At 43.0% G+C, this 25759-nt stretch overlaps 1 protein-coding gene across 31 annotated transcripts in view; it reads right to left on the bottom strand.

Moving 5' to 3' along the window:
- The window catches only part of RAPGEF2 (Rap guanine nucleotide exchange factor 2), a 960874-nt gene that overhangs the window by 267341 nt on the left and 667774 nt on the right, over nucleotides 1–25759 (bottom strand). The window contains exon 1 of one of the 31 annotated variants that reach the window (XM_085641768.1): nucleotides 24008–24142. The exons of 27 other annotated variants lie outside the window; for them this stretch is intronic. In XM_085641768.1, coding sequence (XP_085497894.1) covers nucleotides 24008–24061 — 54 coding nt within the window. In that variant the 5' untranslated portion in view covers nucleotides 24062–24142. Of the gene's footprint in view, nucleotides 1–23145; nucleotides 23675–24007; nucleotides 24143–25759 lie in introns of those variants that run through there. 3 more of the 31 variants (XM_085641769.1, XM_085641765.1, XM_085641767.1) reach the window with 3 other exon arrangements.

The raw sequence follows: 25759 nt of genomic DNA, 5'->3' as shown, positions 1-25759 counted from the left end.
ACATTTCTAATGAGGGACAAGAGAAGGTAAATACTTTTTGGAGGCGGGGGTCGTACAACCCCCGGCCGTATTTATTAAAGTATAAAAACAAAATTAAAAATTTTGAAATAAACAATATTTACACAATTATACGCAGAAACATAACACGACATTTGATTACAATTCATATGCACAGATATCAGATGGCTAACCTTAAACTATCTCTAATACATAGTTTTTCTATTTGAATCTAACAGCTGGAAATAATCATACATTAATTACTTTCTGCGTATCGTATTTGAGCCTACGGCAAGGTCGCTAACCGGTGTCAGATCCTTATCAATTAGCCACGCCCTCCCGTAGGAGTTGCGCATGCGCAGAGGGCCCGCTTACCGAGAGGCTACTTCCCCCCCCCCCCCGGTTACCCCCATACGTTCCCTGAACTCCATTCCAATTTGGGGGGTCTTGCACTCTGCGCCATTTAATGACGTCCATACCAGTGCGGGGTGGCCAACCAGCCTAAAGAAAGCGTGACTCCCCTCTTTCCCCACACCCATCCAGCCAACCGGATGTACTGCCCATGGAGTTCTAGGAGAGACCCCTTGTCCCTCCTCCTGGGCGACCCATCCGAGAATGGAGCCGCCCCCTAAGGACCTTAAATTTACTGCTCACCAGTCATGACCTTACCGCCTGACCAAGGAATAGCAATAAATACGACGATAGATGACCTGTAAACGGGGAAAAAACCTAAGGAACAAAACAAACCGCACCGTCACATTCATTACCCAATGACCATATTGCAACAGGGGATGGTGGGTGGGCAAACAAATAGTTAGCAGCCTCCAAGGGGCTGCGTCCGGCTGCCTGAGAGCGCGGGACCAAGAGACCGCGTCCCGCGCTCCCCGGCCATTTATCCTTGTACTGGGGGCAGGCCAGTTCTAACTGGCCTGTCCCCTGCCGCCCCCTTGACCCGGAAGCACCTTAATTGCCTCCGGGCCAAGGGTTCCCCGCCGCCACCCAATCCCAGCCGCGACGCGCCCACCGCATCACGCTGACGCGGTGGATGCGCCGGGCCGGGCAAACAGGCGAGGGGGGCAGGGGGGCGGTGTCCCGCCATATCTGCGGCGGGGCCGATACCGGCACCCGCCTTTCTCATCTGAGATGTGACTGAGCTCCCGTACAGCGTAAATAGAGGGGCCACATAAATAAATGGGTTTCACTTACAGTCAGCTTAGCACACGATTGGTGTATTTGACAGAACAAGCAGGGCAGTCCTCATTCAAAATGTGCAAGTTGTATGTAGCACAAACCAAATAACAATACAGTTAAGAAATAAATAAAGTTTCAAACAAAGATTAACTGAAAAGATACACAGTAAGTAAAAAGTAACGAAAAACGGGTAACGGGTTTAACTGTTGCAGGATAATAAAATACAAACGGCAGAGGAATTCAATGAAGATTTTTAGGAAATCCAAAAAAGGGGTCTATATTACAAGTCGGAACCTTCTCTAGGCACTAAGCAAGGTCAACAACCAGACGAGAACGGTTTCACCGAGTAGGAGGTTTAACCAGGCCAAATATTTCATGTATCCATTTGCAAGCATTCACCTTTTTCAGAGTAAAAATCAGATCAGTGGGGTAAAGCTAAATTTAAATGTCCAGTATTTGTAAAGCGCGAACAAGTACCCGAGGGCGTCAAGGCAGTGGAGGCTGTCTGAAAGATTAAGCGAGCTATTGCCCAGAGTCACATGGTGCTGGGCTCATCTGCTACCAGCGCCGTCGATCGAACTGCAAGTCCCCGGATTCCGGAGTCAGCCGCCCTGACTGCTGCGCCACACCTCTTCCCTCTTCCCCAAGATGGCATCCAGGACCTCTTTATGCAGTGTGTTGCGAGGAAGCTCTTGGTGAAATGTGAACGTCTAGTGTAAAAAGTTCCCAATGGGAAGAGCTGGCTTTTAATGGAAGATAGGTGAGAGGAAAACGTGTTTTTTTACTGGCAGAATTTCGTAAACTCAATTTAGGACAGCTGCTTGAGCTGCGGAGTTGTACCTGGCGACGAAAGCTTAAAGATATATAACACAGTTTAAACGCTTCAGCTGTGGCTTGTAATTCCTCAGCTGGTTTCTTCAGGAGGAGTTCAAGTGAAAAAACACAACTTCAGAACAGATGTAGCAGACCCCCTACCACCACCATAAGTCCACATAGTGTTTCGGGTAACACACCAGATCGTCCCCATGAGCATATAGCATGGAATTCATTCCCTTATTATTCTGGAATAATTCTGGGGGCTAGTGCGCCGTGAATGGGTCCTTCTGGGGTACAGCCGGTTTGTCACTTTAGTTTCCGCCAAACTAAACTACCTTAATGCATCCCTAATTCAACAAGCATTGACATAGCCAATAGGTCTTGCATTTGGCACCTTATAAGTTTAGCCATGCATTTTTGACATTGCTAATAACAATACCTTTTATTTTTGTTTTCGTTTTTAAAACATAAATAGAAGGCATTGTCATTTACAATGCCAATAGCTTAAACTCGTGTAAATGCGAGACCTATTGCATTGCAAATGCTTTTTATAATATACTGTTCGTAAATCATGATGTTAGGGTCCGATAAAGCATTTATTTAATTAAAGATGATGCAGAAGAACAACATTGTTGATTGACTGATTGTTTAAATAGCAGTCTTTATTCAATCTTAATGTTTATTGTAGTCTCTTATATTTCTATGACACATTTCCTTGGAAACTATGCAATAAATAATAAAATTAAAAAAGGCAAATACACTTGTGCACACTGCCCGAGTGACATTTCAAGTCAAGCAAGTGCTTCTAAAAATCTGTTGTTTGCAACAATGAATAGAAGTCAGTTGCAGCCTAATAAAAGGTGATTAGGGCAGGGGCAGCGTCCGTCACATAAAAAATAACCTCACCAGCCTTCGAGACACATGAGATATCCGCTAGTTGGGAAGAAATCACTGTATCTGGAGATCCTTTTTTTAGAAGTCAGGCAGCCAACTATGTAGCCATGATCAGCCATCTATTAAAAAAAAAAGAGCAGCACGCTCAGTTTTTTTGTAGGGGGGAGGGCGGGTGATACGACTTACGAAGTTGCCTCCTCCACCCAAACACAGTTTCAATCCTGTCCTCCTGTTGTGGCTTTTCCCGGAGCAGGGCGAAGTGTCAAAGACTTGAAAGGGACACACCGAGATGAGTATGGACTGAGAGGAGGGGCACGAAAACACGAAAGCTGCCCAGTCCTCCCCCCACCTCCAATATGCCTGGCTACAGGTGTTAATTGCAGTACTTAATTCTTTATACAAAGTGTCGGCCAGGGTGTTGTATTGGCTTCAATGTTTTTTGCAGGCTGCCTGAAGAGCTGGAGCATATCAGCAACTTATGCATGGCGCTCTGGTGTACCTCCCCAAGCTGCGCCGACGGTGCACCTACAGTCATTCTTCAGGCAGCTGCTAGGCAGAATTAGGACAACAGAAAAATGCTAACCGGTGGTTAACAAAAGTAAAGAAAATATCAGGCTCCTCAGATTCACTAAAAACAAGCATTGGCCGCGCAACAAGCAAATGGTGCGCGTGAAAGTGATCGCGAGCAAGACGTGCGGCCACGACCAGGAGTTGTGTGCGCGCGCGCGCAAAAACGAAATAAAAAAAAAACACGCAGGCTAGCGAGTGGTGTGCGCGCACCATGACGAGAGAGCAAAGCCAGATGGTGCCTCTGCTCGTCATTGGGCGCGTAATCACATGCTCTATGCCAGCCAATAGAGTGTGGTAGGACTTTTAAAAGCCCACACACTAAATGTCTCGCAGAGCAGCGCATGAGTGCGATGTATTTCATATTCTGGTAAAGTGCCTTAAGGTAGAGACAATTTGTCAAAGGCCTATGCATGGAAGACAGATAAGGATAATTGTCTTCAGTTCAAAAGCATAAAGACATAATTTATCCTGCTTAGTTCCAGAGCAGAACACATTTACAACAGCAACCCTCTTTGCTAATAAACTGAAACGTATTGGGGTTTTCGTTTGACGTAGACATTTCTTCTCCAATATGATGGTCAGCACCTGCTTCATTCAGCTTAGGGTCTTGACTTCCCTCTTACTGAAACAAAGACCAATCAGTGTCAGCTGCAATGTATTATACCTTTTTTGTGGTAATCCTATACAGCCAGGATTTACCACCTCCCCATGAGACCACAGGAAGCCTAAGATGTCTATTTTGCAAATAATTTCCTATAATTGGTACCAGTGATTGAATCAGAATAAAAATTACCTGCCTGACCTTTAAATGGCTGACCAATGTAGCTCCGTTATCTTGTCCAGAAAGCTGAACGTTGCAACACACCACCTGCAGACAAATGTCACTTAAAAATTCAATTTTTCAACAAGTCTGTAAGTAATACCTCAGGGATACAGGCAGCTCTCATCTGGAATTAACTCCCTTAGGATATTAAGGATGCTAACCTACTCGCACGACTTAGGATGTCTGCTGCCAACCCCAATACAGGTATGATGAACTATGTTTTCACATCTGAATCTAGATAGTGTTTTTTTCTTAAATTTTTTTAATTTTATACTGACCTAAGAAGCCACGGTCCAGATGTGAAAACATTAATCAAAATATGTAATTATATAAAGTGTTTCATATAGCCAAAGACATATCCTTAAGACAGGCCACAATGCAAGATTTTTATTTCAGATGACCTGGATGTTCAAAAACAGGTGTAAGGAGTAATTGGTCCATACAGGGTGATCTCCAGAACAGATAATTTTCGAGACAATTAGTTAGCTAGGGGAAACAGCAGTCGCCACAGGACCAAAGAAATTCCTCTCTGTTGCACACTCCAAACTCACATAAATGCCTCTTCAAAACTCTAGATACCCTGCCGGGTGGTCAGTAAACAACCGAAACTTCTATAAGACGGTAGTCTATCATGCAGTGAATGTGGACTGTCCTTGATATAGCCGAGTTGCTAGAGGGGGCTCATTTGTGATCTCCACCTGAGAACCTAGCAAAGGACCATTCACTGATCCACATTGGTCTGTTTTGTTCTCACTCGCTCTTTTGCTCTCAGTTGTCTACTTTAGAATCAAAACGGTTGCCACTTCTTTGGAAACAAACAAAGCAGACTCCTACTCCACCTGGTCAACTGAAAACACTCGGGAGTAAAGTACAGAGTGTCTAGGGCACCACAGCGGTGCCCTGTGAAGACTACAGAGAAGGGGAAAATAGAGAAACAGCACTGAAAGATCAGCGCAAGGAAGCTTTTTTAAACTGAAAATCAAAGGTGATTTGCTGAAACTTCTTCTTGGACAGCAGGTCCTCGTGCCAGCTCTCCCTGTGACAGTTCTCTTGTCCAACTTGCCTGCAGTGCGCTACCCTCTGCTGTCTGTCTACCTGCTGCCCTCGGTTTGTGCCCCCTCTGCTAGTTTTTCTACCTTCTGTTGTGCCTTTTCTCCTCGTTTTTCTGCCCTGTTTAGCCCTCTTCTGCTCTTCTTTTGCCTTTTCTGCACGTTTTTCTGCCCCCTGATTAGCCTTTTCTGCTCGTTTCTTCCCTCTTCCTCAAGACCTGGCTTTTGGACGGAGACCTCGCATCCCAGTGCCCAGATACCCCAGGGGGATTGATTGATGGGCAGAGACTGCCTCCTCAGTAAAACTGGTGCTTTAAAAAATATATTATTCTCCTTCGCAACAAAAACACAGGACATTAAAGGAGTGGAGCGCTGTAGGGAGTCTCTAACAGCAGCTGGAGGTGGCTAGAAAAGATGGGCATGGAAAGTGTGTCTATTAGATATGATGCTCACTCAACCTGAACATTCCTGTGAAATGGAGATGGGGTTACATTTAGCGTGTAAATACACAGGGAGCGGAGGGAGGAAGTATGGCGCCGGAGTGGCATGATCATATCTCCTGGTCCCAGGAGGAACACAGCAGCCAAAGAATGAGGAAGAGGCTTGGATGGCAAGGGTGAGGCAAAAGTATGAAGTCACGAAGCAATGTTATTACATATCATAAAGAGATGAGACGCCACAGCAAGGCTACGAATCTATCGCTGGTCTGTCAAGAGGACATTTTGATGGAATTATATCCTTGTAATTCACAGCTAACAATCTATTATTGCATCCTTTATGTTGTCACTAGGCCGCAGTGAAATATTCTGTAACCTTCCAGGCTTATTTATGACTTTACATTTCAGTGGCTATTTGTGATCCTGAAGCGAAGCCAGAGCTTGACATGCAAAGCACATAATACAGCATGTCATGACACCAGCTATAAACCAACAAGCTAACAAGGAAAGAGTGTGCAGGAAAGCCCACAAATTATTGACAAAATGTAGAAGGAAAAATAAGAAAAGTGGACGGAAATCAGACCGCTAATAACAGCTATTATGCGAGATTTCATAATACATTTTGTAATTTTGCGATACAAGATTTTTTTTTTTTTTAAATGGTGTTACGGTTTCATGCACCACTACGTTTACACTTTGAATGCAGACAATGAGGTACAGATTAGGCACAACATATGCAGGTACACACAATGCATCTCTTTGATGCACATGTTTTGCTGTATGTGATTGATAGATAGATTGAGATATATATATATATATATATATATATATATATATATATATATATATATATATCTCAATCAGTGGCTCATCAAAGAACCCCATGGTCAACTGGGTGAAGGCCCCTGCTTAGTGTATTTCCCCAGTACCACCTCTGCTGATTTTGGTACCGAACAAAAGTGGAGTAAGCAACAGCTAAGAAGGAAATTAACTCTCGCTACCAATTCATGAGGGTGGACATTCTGCTATCTTTAAAATAGTAGTTTAGGGGAGGAGGGAATCTGTCTGCTGGCATGTGACCGTAATGGGATCTGGTTATGAAAGTCGAAGGCCCGACCTTCATTGTTGAAGGATGTCAGAAGGCAAGAGCTGGACAACTGCTGGAGAGAGGACCTGCATGCACCTTGCAAACGTTTGTGCACATATCTGTTCCATGGTCATTTTACATGCATTGATTTCCAGATTTCAAGCCAAAAAGGATATATGCTTGTTTTAAAATAGACGGTACAACTGATGATTAGGCAAGGTATATTTATTGTGCTTGGTTCAGTATCAAATCTTTAGGGCCCTTTTGGCTATTTAAACACACATTTAAGACTCTAGCCTAGGCACTGTGCTTTGATATTAACCACTATGTTCTCAAAGGTTGCTATTTGTGGTATAGCACCATAGTGTTGGAGAAGAACGACCCTTGCCTATAAGAAAGAAACTGAGATGAATCCTGCTGATTATCATCTAAAGGACACGCTGACCCTCTAAGCAAAAGCTTCCCTTAGTCAACTCTTGAACATCTTTCCTACTTGGCTAATTTGAAATTGACCCAAACTGTCCTTTGAGAAGGTATCTCAGAGCTGCCCAGTTCTCCTGCACGTCATGGTGCGGGCACGCTTTAAAATCAAAGGTACCGTCATTGCATTACGTGTTCACTGACTACCCAACTGCATTTGAAAAAGTCAACTACACAGACTTGTGAACAAAAGCTACTTGACTGAGCTGCTTCTCTGGGCCCCATTGAGAGTATTAGCATATTATACTGTGATCACTGGACTGTGATGAATTGTGGCCTGGTCACACACACAATTTATTCCACACGTAGTATAAAACAGGAGTGGGTGCTGGTACCCATTTTAAAGTTATTCAAAAGTAAGTGGTTCTGTTCAAGCACTCAGCTTAACTCTTACAAATCCACATTCTTTAGGCAAAGTGCATATCCACACGCTCTCTCGTGGAAAGGACTTTGAGATCTGCAATCATACTGATATTTATTTGTAATAGGTTTTGTTCTCATCTCTTTTCAGAGGGCTCTCAAAGGCTAGCTCTCTCCAGTGTTATTTCAAGATTACATTTTGAGTTGAAGTACAGCTCCAGCAAGTGACAGGTCACCCTTTTGATAATCATGAGATCTTATGAATCCCAAGTCAGCACTGATCAGTTTCATTTCTATTTTATGGGGGAATTCATCAATTGTTAGATCAGTGTGTATATCCTCTTAGAGTAGGAATGCCCACCACAGTGTACTGAAATACATTACAAAAACTAAATAAGCGTGCAAGGACTCATAGATAATGTGTATTCCAATCGCTCGTCATCGTTTAATCTGATTTTTAAACTTAATATATCACAAACGGCCAACACAATTGGTGACTACATTGTTGCTTCATCAGGGCCAATCATATCTTTTACATTTTTCTCTCTTAAAAAGGTGTAATGCACACACACACATATATCCATATATATATTACAAACATCACACACACTTTATCAAGTCATTTAATCATTGTAGATAAAATCCAGTTAAATAACAATTAACTCAAGAAAATTTCCCTATTATCATTCAGCACACTACTTCAGGTATATCTCAAATCAAAAGACAACGTGTTCCTCCATTCAGTATCATTTAATGCATAATGTAGCACAGTAAACTTGTATTCTATCTACATACTGCATTTATATTCCTACGGTATAGTGTATTAAAAATAGAGCGCTTGTCTTCATTTGTCAGTTGCAAACATTCCGGGTTTTAAACAATGACGTCAGCAATAACACATGCTACCAGAATTGTACAAAAAGACATCATTCAGCTTTAAACATTCCCTTTTCCTAGAATATCACTCACCTTTTTAGTTCATACGGGTACATCGTATATATAGCATTAAAATTGAACAATGAAAATCCTCTAGAGTATTCAGATCAATCATTCCATTTCTTTTATTGAATCATTTATACTCGTAGGTTTAACAAGCTACACTGCATATAGCCTTGGAAATAAAGACCTCTAGAGAAATCTAAACTGGTGTTAATACCTTGAACTTTCTGAGCATATTACATGCCTCAATCAAGATTCTGCAACCTACATATGGTAAATAAAACAGAATACTGCTCTGCATACTTGCAGACAACCCCTAGTAAATAATGTTTGAGGTCGTTGAGTATTTCTACCAAAGCATACTGTTCCACGATGTGCTATCATGGCAATAGTGGTACATTGCTCAACACCTTCAATCTTATTGAATGTCCTTTTAAGGTCTGATGATCAAAAATGTGGTACAGTCAAATGTGCGTATACAAAAAAGGTTCCATCTTCCACTGCATACAGACCTACTTGTCGATGGGTGCTGATGTTGTAGACGTTTCTTTATGAAAAAGAGCATTAGTACTGAGATCACCTACTATTCTTGAAATGATCAGATTTGATTTGGGTTTGTGTTTTAATTGGGTCACTCTCTTAATATCGAAAAATTTGTTACATTTTCTGCTTTTAATGTCTTCCTGGATGACATGTTTTTTCTGGATTTGGAACGATTCTTCAAGCCTCTGTTTGAATTCAACGGCATTTAAGTTACTTTTTGAAAGAGTTGGTCAGCAACTTTGGTACTTCCCAAGATGTGACTGACTCTGTAGTTAGAAAACATGCACAAAAATAATCACGTTCCTTGCATTGCCTTTTTTTCGCAAATGGAAACTCAACTTAATCTGAAGAATTTGACCTCTTAAAAAGGATTATGATTTACGCTATATTCATGTGAAATAATCACCATAGGTGGAGCTGTTTAGGGCCCCTGAAGAAAGTAGGGCGTTAAGTTATTGTCTGGCTGTTGAGGGGTTTTGGAACGGCCTTTTAAAGCACAAGCCTGTTCTTTGTCTTTCTTAATTAGGTATTGATATTGACACAGAGCAACATACTTTTTTTTACTGTACTGCATTAGCGGACATTCTTTGGCTCATTGCTTCTTTAATTAACCATTAACCATTATATTTGATGGACGTACCTTAAATGACTTAGCTTTTAAACTCTGATTACATCTACATTTATCACCTTTTAATTACGTTCTTTAAGACTTTAAAGAACCCAATTATTGTATTATTAAAGCTGCAAATTTTTAATACGCCTTATCGTTAAAAGGTTATTTTAAAACCACAAATAAACTTTTATCTACATAAAAGAATCAGAGTTCAAGTACTAAAATTAAACAGATATGCATCAACTGATGCTAATGACTATATTTCTTATTCATTTTAAACATAGTGATTAAACAATCAACCTTATGTTAACAATCACAAAAATTAAAATGTAATTTACTGGCTGGCGTTCAGTCAATACATATCTCAAAATAATAAATGAATGAAAAAAACATACAGTATGTGAGTTGCTGTGTGAAAATGTCTACAGGATAGTAAGCTTCACTTGAAAAAAATATCCTCAGTGACAGACGGCTTACCTGTATAATACCCAAAGAATAACAACAAAACCTACACAACGGGACAGGCATTGAAGGTGGCCCTTTCCAGCCTGCCTTTCAACCCGAGGAGCTCAAACATAACACATAATAGAATTATTACAGCGAAAAGATGGTGAGAAACTCACGCCCACGGTATAGAGCACTGGCTAAAGGGAGTCAGATGCTAAATTGGCTTTTGGAAACTTGTATATTACAAAAGGGGCTGCTTACAAAGGTTTAGGAGAGGCACCAGTAGACTTACAGGGACAGGAAGTGTATCCGGCAACAAGTAGAACTAGGTTTTGGCATGAAGAATTTACCCATAGGCAGGCTTAGACAGATCACATGTACCAAAGTAAAAATATACTATAACTTCTGCATGGCAGCCGACTGACGTTTTGGTCAATCGACAAGGTAGCAAGGCGCCAAAGTTGAAATGTGAGCTAAGCCCAGACTAAACATGTTCTTTTATCTATGTTATATAGCTACATTTCAATGGGGGGGGGGGGGGGGGGAATCAATAAAAAGGAAGGGGTAAAATGTCACCGTTTTGACAAGAGAGGTGCAGGAAGTTATGCATACATAGGCAGCCTCTATTCCCCCCCCCCCCCATGATGCATAGAGTAACTATATTGAAGGCATGATTGTATAGTGTATCAGTTACAGAATTCAAACTAAGCAGTACTCCACAAATAGTAGGCAACAATCCTCTCACATGCTGTGATGCTACAGTCCATATTATAAAATAGGTATCACTGTACAACCGGCAGAGCAGAACCTTTCTCGTAGCATAACATACATTCCAAATGGATTGGGGATGGGAGTGGAGTACAGTTCCACTGGTGGATAGGACCGCAATGTTCCCTTTCCACAACTGGTTCCCATTTGTAATGGGGACCTGCTATCGCCCAATGGTTTACATGCCCCTAAGTGACTGGAATCAGAACCCAGGGCCATCACCTCTCGCAGACCCCAACAGCAGAATGTACTCGGTCTTGCACTTTACACATTTGCCATCTGATAAATCTGTAATGTGTTTATTTCCAACTGTTTTGATACTTAAATGTAAACACTTTGTATATTTTATAAAAACAAACAGAACAAGCATCACATTGTGTAAATGGTAGATTTATTGAACTGGCAGATAGCATCCCACAACAGATACAGCCATCAAGTTATGATAAATCGCCACGGTCTTACTTCTGGAGAAGAAAATAGACTGTGTTTAGTTCTTTCAATCATATTAAACCATGCCTGCGGCTTGACTTTTCCTTCCTTTTTTACATTTGTGCTGCCAAATTACATTCCAAGATCATTTTGATGAAGTACTTGTTTTTTTTTTATATTTATGAAAAAATACATTGTGTCTAATTTACTCGTGCTCATTATAACTCGAGGCATTTCTAGAAAAAGCTTAGACCTTGTGAATAATCTTTGTGCCTTATTTCAAAGTCCTCTTCCTATTCCATATATATCCTTAAACCCTCACTAGAGGAAGCTGTCTTTGCAGCAAGCAACCTCTCGCTCTCATTTTGTTCGGAATTCAATGTACCGGAATAAAAAACACATACAAGATTTCAAACTCAATGTTAAAAAAAAAAGCACATGCATTTACATTTTAAGTTTACTAACTTTAAAAACTGGAACATAAAAGTTTGATTTTGCTTCGAGGTATCACAGTGAATCGTGTAATGTGGCCCATGGTCCATAAAACATAACCACATACGTCTTTCACCACCTCAATACCTCTGAGACCAGATGTAGGCTGGTTAGACAAATAATATCGGTGAAGCAGAGATAAAAGACCAATAAATCAGGGGGCTTCCCCTGTCATTTACCAGACAGCATGGTGTTTTGTCATAAATCATCACAACAATAGTTTACCCTCGCACACTCTGTTAAGCATCTGCACCATGCCTACGATTCACAGAGAGGGAACAGGGTCCTTGGCTTCTCGACAGACCGAATTAACCTTACCAAATGGCATTAGATGCAAACGTCTTTCCTGTTCCATTTCTAGTCTCTGGAAAACGAGCTCTAACTAAAGAAACAAATAAGTCTGTGGAAGGGTACTACATTCCCATGTTTTAAAACAGTAACGAAAAACAGTACTGTGTGCATTAGAGAGACTTCCGCCTGCTAAATTTGTTTCCATAAAGTCAATGGGATGAACACTCCTTGTAGAAATGTTACAATGCCTAAAATGTTGCTAAGGTTGTTGCAAATAGCTTTAATCATTACTAAATGACATTTTAAAATATCAGTATTGTTAGTTACAGGAGGTTTCCCAAAATGTGACTATAGGAGTATTTTGATAGATGACAGCATCCATGTCAATGAATTCATGTATGCATATAATATGTAGGCTTCTGTTGTTAGTATATGTCATTTTCCAGATTAATTGATTTGATCTGATGTGACTCAGCTGCTCTGTATACACTTGTTATCTACGTTGTGAATATTTACTGTAGTAAAGTGCTCTGACTCAGATGTTCTGTATGAACTTGTTAACTTTGAGGTGATCATTTACTGTTGAAAAACGTTCTGATACCTTCAGGTCTAGCTAGCACTAAACAAAACTCTCAAATAAATAAATGTAGTCCGCTCAAACAACCATGTTAAACACCCGCAACTTAACATGCCCTCACAATATCAGATCAACAAGGACACAAGTACACACCAAGCAGGTGTATCACTAGGAGAATGACGATTCTCCAATTATTATGCAGAGAGAATCTTGATTTCATTAAAGACATTCGGAGGCTAGCATTATGCAGCAGACAAAAGAGAATTAGGTGCACGGATGTACAGTGGGTTGGGGACGAAGGGCTTTACCCTTCTTGCTCCTTGTTGACAGCAACAGTGGACAATCCTACAATCATCCTTCCAAAATTAGAGAAGCCACCATCTAACCTACATGCCAGTCCTTGCAAGGACCAGACAACTATTTTAAGACTGTGGCTGCAGAGGTGGTTTATACAATGTGATGGGCAAAAGCAAACATTCAGTTCAGTGCTGAGCGAGTGAAGTAGGTCCACGTCAAAGACCGTCCCACAGCAAGGGCAGTTATTATACTCCGAGATAAACAGAAAACTCGACTGAGCAAACACTTTCATAACGCTAAGTTTCTGGACGGTGGTTGGATTTGGTCACCCTTTCATGATGCCTCCTTGTCCTCAAAGAATAGATTTCACCTTGAAGTGCAAAAGCTGCTATTTACAGTCCTGCCGTCACATCTTCATAAAGGGATTACTGCCAAAGTCACTGCAACTTTATGAAATGCATGATGTTGCTAAGCAACCACAGATGCACGTGGTGCACACTCAAAATCGATTTAATGAGAAAAAAAGAATCAAATATTTTAGTGAACTGAAGCATATTAACCATGTAAGGGAAAGAATGATTTACATTTGCTTCTTTACAACTGTGTAAATCTATAGAGCATCTTCAGCAAATCGCTGCCACAGACGTCTCATGCTTCAAGCAGATCAAAGTGTTGGCTACAAACTCGCCCCAGCCAAATAAGGAACACCACAACCACACTCTGTAGACGTCAAAAGTAGCTTTACCAAAAGAACCAGAGCACAGAAAGGAAGATTGAACAAGTAAAGCAGTCCTCTTACGCCCACGAACAACCGTTGGGAATCAAGGGTGCAGGACAGGAAGCATCAACAGATCTCCAAAATACAGATTGTAAACTGGTGCGTGCCCAAAGCATTCTCTCCTGTGCTGCCTCAGGTGTATGTTTACCGTAAAAACGCAAAGTGCGCTAAGTTGGGGAAACTAGAGTCACTCTTAGGTATGTTGGTTACAAAATGCAGAAAAATTTCACATTCCTTCAGCAATTTTCAACTATTTTTTATTCATTACTTTGACTACCTGGGGGTACATATTGTAGGTTTAATTTCGTAATGTTCAAAGAACGAAAAATCAAATAGTTTGACGATAAACTCTGTTAAATGGAAGAGCCTTGAAGGATAAATAAATATGTGGTAATAACCTATAAGCGCTCTAGTTTGTTCTTTTTCTTCCCTTCTCCATCCGACACCCCTCCCCTCCACAAATTATCAGCTCTTACAGTATTCTAGGTTCAATTTTCAATTCAATGAAATTATTCCGTAATTCTAATCTAAAATGAAAGACTGTGAATTTACCTGTGTTCAAATTACACACTGGAAAGAATGTGCATAAGAACCAGTGAATGTTGGGCCAGGATCAATTGCACGAAATCATTGTTCCTACAACCATTGTACCCTCAAGTGATGCTGCTCTTCTTTACGGCATTGTGTGTCCCCCTTCGTAGCCCGTTATATCCATGTTTATCGTAATACTCTCCTTGATTCTCTTGTTTGGGGAAACAAGCGAGTATTCCTGTTGTGTATTTCTAGTTGATGTCGATATTGGATCTATGCTCTTCTTTTCTGCACTGTGTACCCTCTTTGTAGTTTGCTACATAGCCGTTTATTGTACTATTCTCCTTGATTCATTTGTCTTGGAATTTTGCGATTCTTTGTCTGGGATTTATGCGAGTATTCCTGTTGTGTAATCTTTCTTGTTGTCGATACTGGATTTATGTCCTTCCTTCCTTTGTAAAGCGCTCAGATATCCTTTGGGATCTTGTTCGCGCTATATAAAACTTTATAAATAAGTAAATAAAAACATCAAAGCGTCCTGGCTATAACTGTCTTGCCATCTTGGAAGAATTCAGTGTGCACTTGGTATTTCCGGTGTGCAACCAACTGTACACGCAAACATGTCTAACGTCAAATGGCAACAGGAACACAAATTGAGCCTTGGGAAAACGTTCTGACATGACAATTGATGCCTGAGATTCTTTTCAATATTCAGTGTTGATTCTGATGCTTTCTAAAATATATCCAACACCACAACGCATAACATTATCAACTTATACACACCTTATTTACTGCAACCTGAGTGTACAAACATATTTACAGTTCTTGTCATTTAATGGCCAATGCACAGCAATATCTATTTACACCAAACAAACAGCAACTGTTCTACACTCTTACAACAAAGCACATGTTCCACAGGAGGAAGTGTTAAAAGGAACATCAAGTGAGAAAAAAGGTACCCCCATACGTTAATTTTAGGACGGGGGGCACAACAAAAGTACACTATCCCACGCGACCTGTATGTCTTCTATATAGGCTCTAGGTGCCCAATGCTCATTAGGCACCTAGAGCCTATATAGAAGACGTACAGGTCACTTGGGATATTGTGCTTTTGTTTGATAAGAGGAAAACATTAAAAGGACTATTGCCTCCCTACTTATCCAGCTTTTTAGCCAGGTAACTAGTTCCCTATAGGGTGACAAAAGCTTGCATCGGATAACTGCTATTTCACTTTTAGAATGTATGTATGACCAGAAAGTAATTCTGAATGATAAACTGAACCTAAGCTTACCCCTATTCATGCTAATTCCCACACCCTTTCTGATGTCACCTCTCTCGGTTTTACTCTGTTGCAGGCTGGAGTTGAATTCCTAAAAAAGAATGTTTGGCAAATGTATTTAAAGGGTTTTGCGAATCTCTGTTTTAATTATGTGGAGGGAATTCTAGTCACAGCGCCTGTTGCATTTACATGCAGGCAAAAGGCTGTAGAGGGTGGTTCCAATCATGCAAATATGCGTGGGAATGGCAGACAAAGGTTCTGTGTTTAAAAAAAGTTGAGGATTCAGGTAATAAACCCCCTACAATGCAGATGGAGTGAAGGAGAAACAAACACAGACCAAGATACTGAACAACTTTATTGCATAATGTACCTTGAATAGTCTTTTTACTGAGGCAGTACTCTTCAGGGTAGGATTAGGACAGAAAATAGTCTTGGGCACCAAAGCAAAAGTGTCCCCCATTAGCGAATTAGATAGCTAAAGAAAGTGGCCCAAGTTAGCAAATCAAGACAGTATTAAACTTGTAAAGACAAGCTGTGTAAGTGTTGCAAGGTATAGGAGACTGCATGCATCTGTGCTTGCTGCAGGCAATGTATGAGATAAAAGAAATCAACGGTACAAACAGGCCCAAAAACAGCCAGAAAAAAAAGTCCAACACTGATCTGTGAGACCAGCCCTTAGAGCACTGCCAGATTGCCATATAGGCCAGTCCGACCCAAATACTCTTTGCATCAAATTACAATATTTGTTAATATTTGTTTGGCCATGTATCTTCTCCTGTGCTTCAAGGTTTCGTTTTAACGATACACAATATGAATGGCAAATGGTTAATCTAGGACACAATATGGTACTATTGTGAGGGAAATGCGAATTTCCTCATACTTGCCAAGTAGCACGCATCAGGCGTTCCTCTAACGCATTTCAGTGCGGTGGTCCGCATCACCGCACTAAAATGTAAAATCACGCATTATAGTGCTTCCTCAGCCGTCAAGCTGAGCGCTGCTATATTGCATGGCTGAGTTGCAGTCTGGCAGAGCATGGTGTGCGCTGCTCCCTGGTCCTGGCAGGCAAAGGGGGCCGGCTCAAGATCTGCTGGCAGCTCGCGTACTCTGCTACAAATCTATCTATTGTTAATCACAGACACATCCCGGGATCGACACATGCGTGTTAGTGTTTGACCTCACAGGTGAACTATGGTTTGACTACTTAGAAAAAGTGAAAGAGACACTGTTTAATAGGCTACGGTGGGGGAAGAGTCACGGAGTCCTGCCCTGTTGGCCCACAAGCGGTTCGAGCGGGCGACATTTGATAAGGTTTTGCACTTTGGGCAAGTCAGGATTGTTCAGCTTCTTCAACTTCGCTGCACCTAGTATTGGGCCGAATGGTTCAATTACCGCGACCCACGCCACCATGGCCCAGGCGACGCCGGCTGCGGCCAACTCTCTCTGTCAGATGACCTGCTCAGTGCTGGGCTCCAGAGCAAGGCTGAGAGCTGCTCACTGTGGCTGGTGGTAATTTAATGGATAGTGGACCCACCCGCCGGGCAACTCGACCTGGGGCCAACCAGGGTGGCTGACTCAAGTTACTGAGGCAGCAGGCCAGTCCTAGTCACTGAACAACCACAGGCCAGCAATATCACATCCCACGAGCGGGACCTGACCCCAGCCCACCGGCCGTGGTGCCAGTAGCCGGGCTCAGTAACTGCCATGGTCACAAGTCATAAAGGATCATGAAATAAGTAAGTGCCTGAGAAAGAGTGAGAGCCAGTTAAAAACGCAATTAAAGTAAACACTTCTGTGACATATGTGTTAATTTAAATCAAAATCGCTTTTAATTCTAGAGCAATGACTGGTACAACACTCAGGTTATAGGGCGCGCCCACCCGGGGCTGTCTGCCACATTGATATTAATGATTTTTATGCTGCTCAGTGAGTGTCTTTGAAATAATACAGCCACTAACAGTACGATCAGGTTACAAGGGCACTAGGATACTGCCTTTCTATTTCTCATACTTTGCAGCAATTAACTTCTTAGAGTTTCTCGTTGATCGAATGGGTGCAATTTATTTTTTAAATAGGTTTCCCTCCTCTTCATTGCTTGATTTTGCTCCAGAGAAAGTGTCACTCATAGTCGCTGAAACGTCACTCATAATTACACTGAAATAATGAAAATGTCACACGCAGCAATCTGAAACCTTGACAGCTAGGTTTCCTTAAAAACTGAAGAGGAGAGGTCATGAGTGAGGAGCTGCGGGAAGAGGGGCTGGGAGGATGAGTGCGTGGGGAAGTGTATGTGGAGGGTGCACATCCCGACCCACTAACAGGGTTCCTGAAGGGATGACGGGCAGTATCCGAGCCCCTCCCATCCTAAGCGGCAAGATTACTTATGAGCCCTCTCCTTCCCCCAAGGGGGGACTGTCTCCCTAAAGAAGGAGGGGCAGGGGAATCACCAAATACCCAGTTTAGCCCCAGGGACACTCTCAGCCAATCCTCCAAAAGTTTGTGGTGTGCTCCAGACAAAGCTCATTAATGACTACCAAGTACCCCCCCAACCACACCTCAGGTAATTCTGGCCTCTTGCCAAAAGCAGAGTGTATTTTGGGAGTTGTAGTTTCACTTGCATTCATACATAAGAGTCATAAATGCTAAAATCCCACGATTGGCTGTAGGCGGGGGTTTGGGTCGGGCCACTTGGCATCTGTACACCAGTATTATCTTTTGAAAGCCTGAATAGTCCCCTAAAGCCCCCACCGCAGGCTAATGATTAGGCTTTCCTTAAGCCCAGTTGTCCCATAGGAGGGGGTGAAGTCTCACTTTAAGAAATCTCAGCAGTGTGGTTAACATCCCCCCCCCCCCCTTTTCTCCTCCACGTTCAGACCTGTTTTGTAATATCTCACTCGGAGGCTGTGCACATATCTATCACTGCCATTATAATCCGTGTGTTGCTATTAGGCGGGGTGCCTTGAGGTCAAAAGGCCAGCGCTCTACTTTCTGAGAGTTGTAGTTTTCAGTAACATTGTACGTATTATATTCAGAATTCACGCTGCTGCTGGCTATAGGCGTCCCGCATGGCTGAGGGTGTCACGCATGGCTCAGGCCCTCTCGGCCAGTGCTGCCTGCAGTAGAACCACCATGAACAGCAGATGTTCACTCCTGGGGCACCTGGTATCTTGGAGCAGTAGATGTTGGTGTTGTAAACGGGGCACTGCTTGTGTGTCACTCTGAGCGTAATTGTTCTGTGTTCGTGGGTCTTTAGATGTCGTTTCTTGGGTACGCATGCATCTTGTCTACTTCTAGGCATAATTGGTGCTGCCTTGGTGCACAGCGTCGTCATTGCAAACGTTTTGGTAGATTGTATGTTCTAGGTGTTGCACCGCCCAGAGATGGCGTGTGCTTGGAGATGACTGCAAAGTGGGTATAGGCACAACAAGGAAAACATGTATATTTACAGAATTGCAGGTACACAATAAAATACACAGTAGCACTAATTGTATCTACTTTGGAAGGGTGACAGGTGAGTTTGCCCCGTATAAAAACTGGTTTGTGTACCCGTTCCCCAGGAGGATGAAGAGGGACCTGAAATCAGGCATCAGCTGTCACCGAGAGGCCCAGGACACAATAAACAGGGTTATAACAGCAGCCACCACGTGTGAGTAGGTCACTGCCCCTCCTGTGGGTCACACAATGCTCTGTTTACTTTCGTTTTTGAAGCTTATGCCCTTAGCATCGCCTATCGGCACTGTAAGATGGCACTGCACCTGGGGCGTGCCTCAGAGTGGGCTTCTGTCTGCAGTGGTGAATGTCTAAGGCACTGCACACGTGTGGGGTGTGTGAGTGTGTGTGTGGTGAGGATGGACGAGCTGGTTGAGAGTCAATGGGGTGGTAAGGGACCACCATCTGCATGTTTTACTCCACGTTTGGTCCGCTGCCTTATTATTTGTGAATAAATGTTCTTGTATAGCTCAGGAGGGGGATCTAAATCTCCTCACGGCGCTTCCGCACACAAAGGTTTCGTCTCTGTTCAAGCAACCAAACTATGGAACTCTTTACCCCCCAAACATAGGATACACAAATAACTACATTATCTTCAAAAGAATACTCAGGAATTGCCTCTTCCCCACATAACCACCATACTCAAACACAAATGTACAGCATATCCCTGTGTATATAAGCATTTATTTGGACTATATATGTATACTTAAATATGTGAATTGCTTTGTATAAACGTGTATAATATTTATGTTTAGAAATATATAGATAATATTAACAAATGTACCAATTGCTTAGGGTTATATTATTCTATGTTTAACATGTATATAGGTGACAGCATAAATGGGTAAATCTTTATCATAACTATTTATCCACAATTGCTTCACTGTTTAATGACAAAAAAATGATAAAAACAAATAAATTAACTTAAAGTACAGCAACACTTGAAAGTCTGAATTTATTAAATACAACTTAAATCTACATATATAACCTTCCTTATACATATATACCTTCCACGTACTTATGAATCTTTATATTTATTACTTTACTTCTAATTTAGAATTTCCAATGATCTAAGCTTTATCTTACCCTTTACTTCTCTCAATATATCCTCTACCTTCACTCTGACTCATCTCACACCTCATTCTACTACTCTCTCCAGTGCACTACCCCTAATTCTCACCCTATACCTCTCTCAATATAGGCTCTACCTCCACTCACTGACTCATCTCAAACCCCACTCTAATACCATTATCCCCAAAATAACCCTTTCTAGACTCTTCCCTCCTTGCATCAGCTCATACCTCTTTTACTATTCACATCTCCCATACAAGCCTTTCTAAACCCTTCCCTTTGGCTCTTACCCTCTCCACCTCCCCTTTACTCATCCCAAACATCCTCCTACTGCTGTTGCTATGAGCTCTAAATACCCTTGTCTCTTCTATCCCTCCACTTTCCTTTTCAATCCAACTAACAGACTCACATGTCCACCGCTCAAATAAATTTCGTATTACGCAACACTAATTCTCTACTAATTCTGTTTGGGGTTCTGAGTAGCATGCTACGTGGGGAAAAGCATTTTGACCCCTCATTAGGGGTAGCAAGCGCTATATTAATGCAAACCCTTCCCTCTTCTATGCCTCCACTATCCTATTTCAATGCAAATAACAAACACATGTCCACCGCTAAAATTAATTTCATATCTCCCTAAACTAATTCATTACTAATCCTCTTTTGGTTCCGGAGTAGTGTGCTACTCACCGAAAAAGCATGTTGAGGCCTCGTCAGGGATAGTAGGCACTATATAAATGCAATTACAATTGATTTCCAATCTTTATATAGCACCAGCATGATGCCTTACAGTCATTACAAAAATCCAGATAGGCCACAATGTAACATGGCGTTGGCAATTTTTGGTAAAGCAATTAATGGTTTCATCTTAAGATAGACCTGGACCTACTTTTCTACATATTGCCAACCCATGGTAATGGAACTGAGGTAGGATGAGACAATCACTTAAAAAACGCTACATATCAGTAACAGCAATTTGCCAAGAACAATTTCCAAACACAAGACCTCTGCCGATGACACATGTCTCAAGCTACATAAGGGGCATTATAGAAACAGTTAACCCAGGCTATTGAGGCTGAACAAAAAAATAAGTTATTGTCCAACATGTCAAACAATTAGGAGCAACTGTCCAGCAAAACAAAATAGCATGGAAATGGGACTATTAAAATGACTATTTGACCAGTTCGATGGAAACTCTATAAACAGAGAGAAATATCTGCGTAACAAAACTCTGAAGTACCAGGAGTGTATCCTATTCCGGTGTAAAACACTGAACACCCAAAAAACGATAACCCAAAAACGAATCACGGCTTAGATTTGATTCCTTGTGATGGAGCCAAGCATCCACCGCCTATTGAGTTAGGGTGCTGCTGGGAGGCTATGGCCTCCACATCCTGACTGGATCCGGCAAATCATGGATGTGGCCAAACCAGTGTGAAAATACTGACCGGGGACAGCAACCATCACAAGTATCTTAAAATTAAATATATCATTATATGCAGGCACTTTTAGGCCTATGAGGTTTGCCATTCTGCTTACAACACAAATTACCCTCAAACAGTCTGTGGCTCTCCGGGGGATTACAGTATGACAAAGGTGCAGCTGACTCATAGCATCGACTATAAGACAACTGTGATCCTGGCTTTGTTGCTGTTAAATAACTGTGCAGCTTTAACAACTATGGATGCATTAAAGCATCTCAGATGGACATTCGCGGATCCTTATACTACGACTCCTGTGCTGTCCTCACACACATTTAACCTTAGCCTAAACACAATGTCAGCCACACTGTAACATAACAGTGCCGCCTAGCTAACACAGACAGGTGGGCATGACCATTCAAATTGTGCCTGCAGCTCATCAAAACACGCACACAAGAGGGCCAAGTGTACTGTACTCCCTCAATACATACAGAGGTCCCGGCAAACTGTGCCCCTTACCAACAGAAATAACACACACACACATCAACAGAAATGTGTGTGTATATAAACAGACACTATATATATATATATATATATATATATATATATATATATATACATACACACACATATATACACACATATATACACACACACATGAATGCACACAGTGCTGTCTGAAATACACAGCACCTTACACACACTGCTCTTCGTAAGCACACTTAAAACATATACCAGCAGTACTGATCGCCAACATACACAGAGAGCACCATGCTAAATTACCAGGAGGAGGGCAATGCCAACAGTGCCCCTCAGCAACACATACAAGCAACATCACACAGTGTCGCTCACCAGCACTGACAGACAGCACTGGGAGCAGTACTCTCGCCAACACACACACTAGCCATACTGCAAGCGTTGCCGCTTTTAATGCACAGGGACTCATGCCTCTCATCAACATACACAGCACATTAAAAAAGTTCCCCTTTCCTGCATAGACAGTGCAGCGCCACCCCACACAACCACCCAACAAAGCAAATAGTTTCTCTCAATACCTACACAGGATCACACAGAATGTGGTTCTAAATCACACACAGACACCTACATGCCATCTAGCCACAAAGACATGTAAAACCAGTTAAATATTATACAGTAATGATATGAAAATGTTATAACTCATAAACGCCGCTCCACCTGTTATAATTGCTACAGACGTAGTTCCGATGTGCGATACCACATAAGAACTGAGCCTCTAGCGTGCACGTACATCACATACTTGTATTGTATGTGTAAGTATATGCATCGGAGTACACGCAAACGCCCATCTCTATGTGCTGCCTGATTCGCATGTTACCATTTAACGCAGCGCTGAGACGTCTCTGCCCCAATTTAAACAAAATCAACAGTACTTTCGCCAAAAAGGTGTCACTGGTCCTTTTCGGCTGGGGTGCAGTGGGGGGGGGCAGTGTGTATACTCACAGAGTGCTTCTCCTGCTGGCCCAGTAGTCCATGGTTTGCAGGAAACGCAAGGGGTTTCATACTGAAGAAGCATGCACAGGGCTGGGTTTACACATCATGTGGCGACCCTTTGCCCATGTCTAGTCAAAAGCATTGTGGCAAATAAACAGAGGCAGGAGAAAGAGGCGAAGGTGAGGCGGGTTGCTGCTGGCGAAGCGCAGAGAAAACCTCACACTGGCGCGGCAGAAAAGCAATCCAAACAGGGGCTCCGGGCTCCATTTTCAGCAGGCTCCTCGCCTGAGCATCACCGGCGGCAGGAAGGCGCGGCGGAGGCCGGTGCAGCCAGCATTCCTCCGGGAGGACGAGAGCATCGCCGGCAGCGAGGGATGGCAAGGCGAGGAGGAGGAGACGGGAAGCCTCAGCTAAGATGGCTGACGGCGAGCAGCGCTCCCCTCCGCGCTCAGGCAGATTAGTCAAGGCGCAAGCACCAGCCTCCAGCCGAGCATTGTTAATGCTCCAGCTTCATGTGCAGTCGGAGTCACTCCCTTCCTGTCCCCTCGCGCGCAGCAGCCAGCACCAAAAATCGGAATCCCAGCCCCGGGCAGAGCGTGAGCACAGGGACCTCCTCCTCCTCCTCGGCGGCTTTTAATGATGCTGGCAGAGAGGTGACCAGCGATCCCAGCTCCACTCGACTCACCCAGTGTGCACAATTAATCTCAGTCGCGCGGCACTGATGGGCGTTTAATTTAATGACGCCTGCCCCTCACACCCCAGACATGCATGCATGTACCTGACCGCTCTTTCTACCGCGCGCACAAACCCACACCCTGAGATATCATGCCAGGACGCAATAGCCCCAAAATAATGACATTATCGTGCTTACTTTGGAAGACCTTGGCTGCAGGCAGTTGGCATAGCAACGCACAAGGAAGGCCATTTCCTGGCTAACGAACAGGCAGCCTCCCTTCCCACATAGTGAAATAAAATATAAAGAGGTTCTCGTCGTAGGAGGCACCCGGCATCGCTGCTTCCTCTGCAGGCTGCGGTGCCGGTGGGGGAGCCAGATGCAGCCCGGACGGATGCTCGCCGGTGCCTCCTTCCGCAGCCCTTCCCTCCCGGTACTATAAAATATTCAGCCCACGGAGCCGGCTCCACGAGGCTCGCCCCCTCACGCGCTTAACTCTTTCACTCTTTAAGGTAGAAGAGGACAATTCAGCTACAGCGGCGCCTTGCCTGTGCTATGGATGGATGGATGGATGAATGCACTCAGCCGTCTCCAGGCCTTCGCGGGTTACTGGGCCACCAGGGGGACACAATCAATACAGTACCGGCTCCAGGAAAGGCGGCTGGAGAAACAGGGTGGGGACAACGAGCTGTGACGGACCACAGCGGCAGGCGACAGTTCAGCGGGGTGATGCCGAGAAGAACCCCTCCTGTAGCACTTCAGAAGCAGGAGTTGCTGCAAATATCTCCATCAAGTCTGCACCGACATCCTGTGCGGGGGTCACTGGCTCCCCAACCCGTCTCGATTATACTCATTTTGGTAAAAGCCCGAGTTCGAAAGTCCTAAGATTTGCGTAGTCGTCGCCACACATTAATCAAATGCTGCCACACGAGCGTCAAAACTACATGACATAATTGCCCGCAATACACCACCCAAACTGAACCGCTTCAACAGCATCCACCCTTCACATGCACATCTGCAAACCCACCAGCTGCAGATCGCAGCATGTAAAGTGCTTACTGCAAGCAAATGCCAGCTGTGTGCCATGTCACCCTCAGCAGACTGCTTGGGGGTGCCAGTGTGAGCAGTATATAGATGGGCGTGTACTGCTGAAGACACAGCTCAAGCACAAGATGCAGAAATGTAGTTACCGAACAATATATTCCCAAATCGCCATGCTTCTTAATCTCAGTGAAACTCGGCACGCTAGGGGTAGGAACGGACATGTCCCTCATAGGGCTGCCACGTTAAGAGTCTGAAGGGCAGATAGGAGACTTTTGAAAGGGTTTTCTGTGAAGCCAAAGCTGATCAGGGAACACCCCACTTATTACAGGTCTAATAAGGTTTCTTAACATGTGGGGGTCCTCAAAGTCTTTTGTAAAATGTAGTGTGACCCACTTTATCTGTTGGGGTCCCAACTATTTCGACTGAATGTGTGACTGTGGAAATCAGATCCGCGGTATTTATCTTTTTCCTCCCAGTGGATTTTGATACTGCACAGAATTAGCAGAGGAACTTCGTATGGAGGCTTACATTGAGTGTTTCAAATTACCTGATAAACTGAGCCCTTAAAGTGGAAGGATGACATCACGGATATGAAGGGTTAGGTTTGGTGACCAACTGTGCTCAATACATCAAACAACAGGTTTGGATTTCTAATGGTGTGAAGCCACATTTTTCAAGCTTTGTACAGGACCGACCCCAGCTATAGTGCTATCTTTACTGTACATCCACTTCTTGATTAGGAGGGAAACTTAATTGCTTCTTGTTGGGGAACTAATGTTAAACTTTCTGTGGAAGTGCATTACATGGGTGGTGCTTTGACAAGATGAGATATTTGATGCAGTGAGCAGTTGTGCTCCAAATATGCACCATAAAATAATGTTATGAGCAAAGCAAACTTCGGGCCCT

Source organism: Triturus cristatus, chromosome 2_2 (assembly GCF_964204655.1).
Source record: "Triturus cristatus chromosome 2_2, aTriCri1.1, whole genome shotgun sequence".
In the NCBI taxonomy this organism is placed as follows: Eukaryota; Metazoa; Chordata; class Amphibia; order Caudata; family Salamandridae; genus Triturus; species Triturus cristatus.
This window is presented reverse-complemented; position numbering and strand designations above follow the sequence as displayed.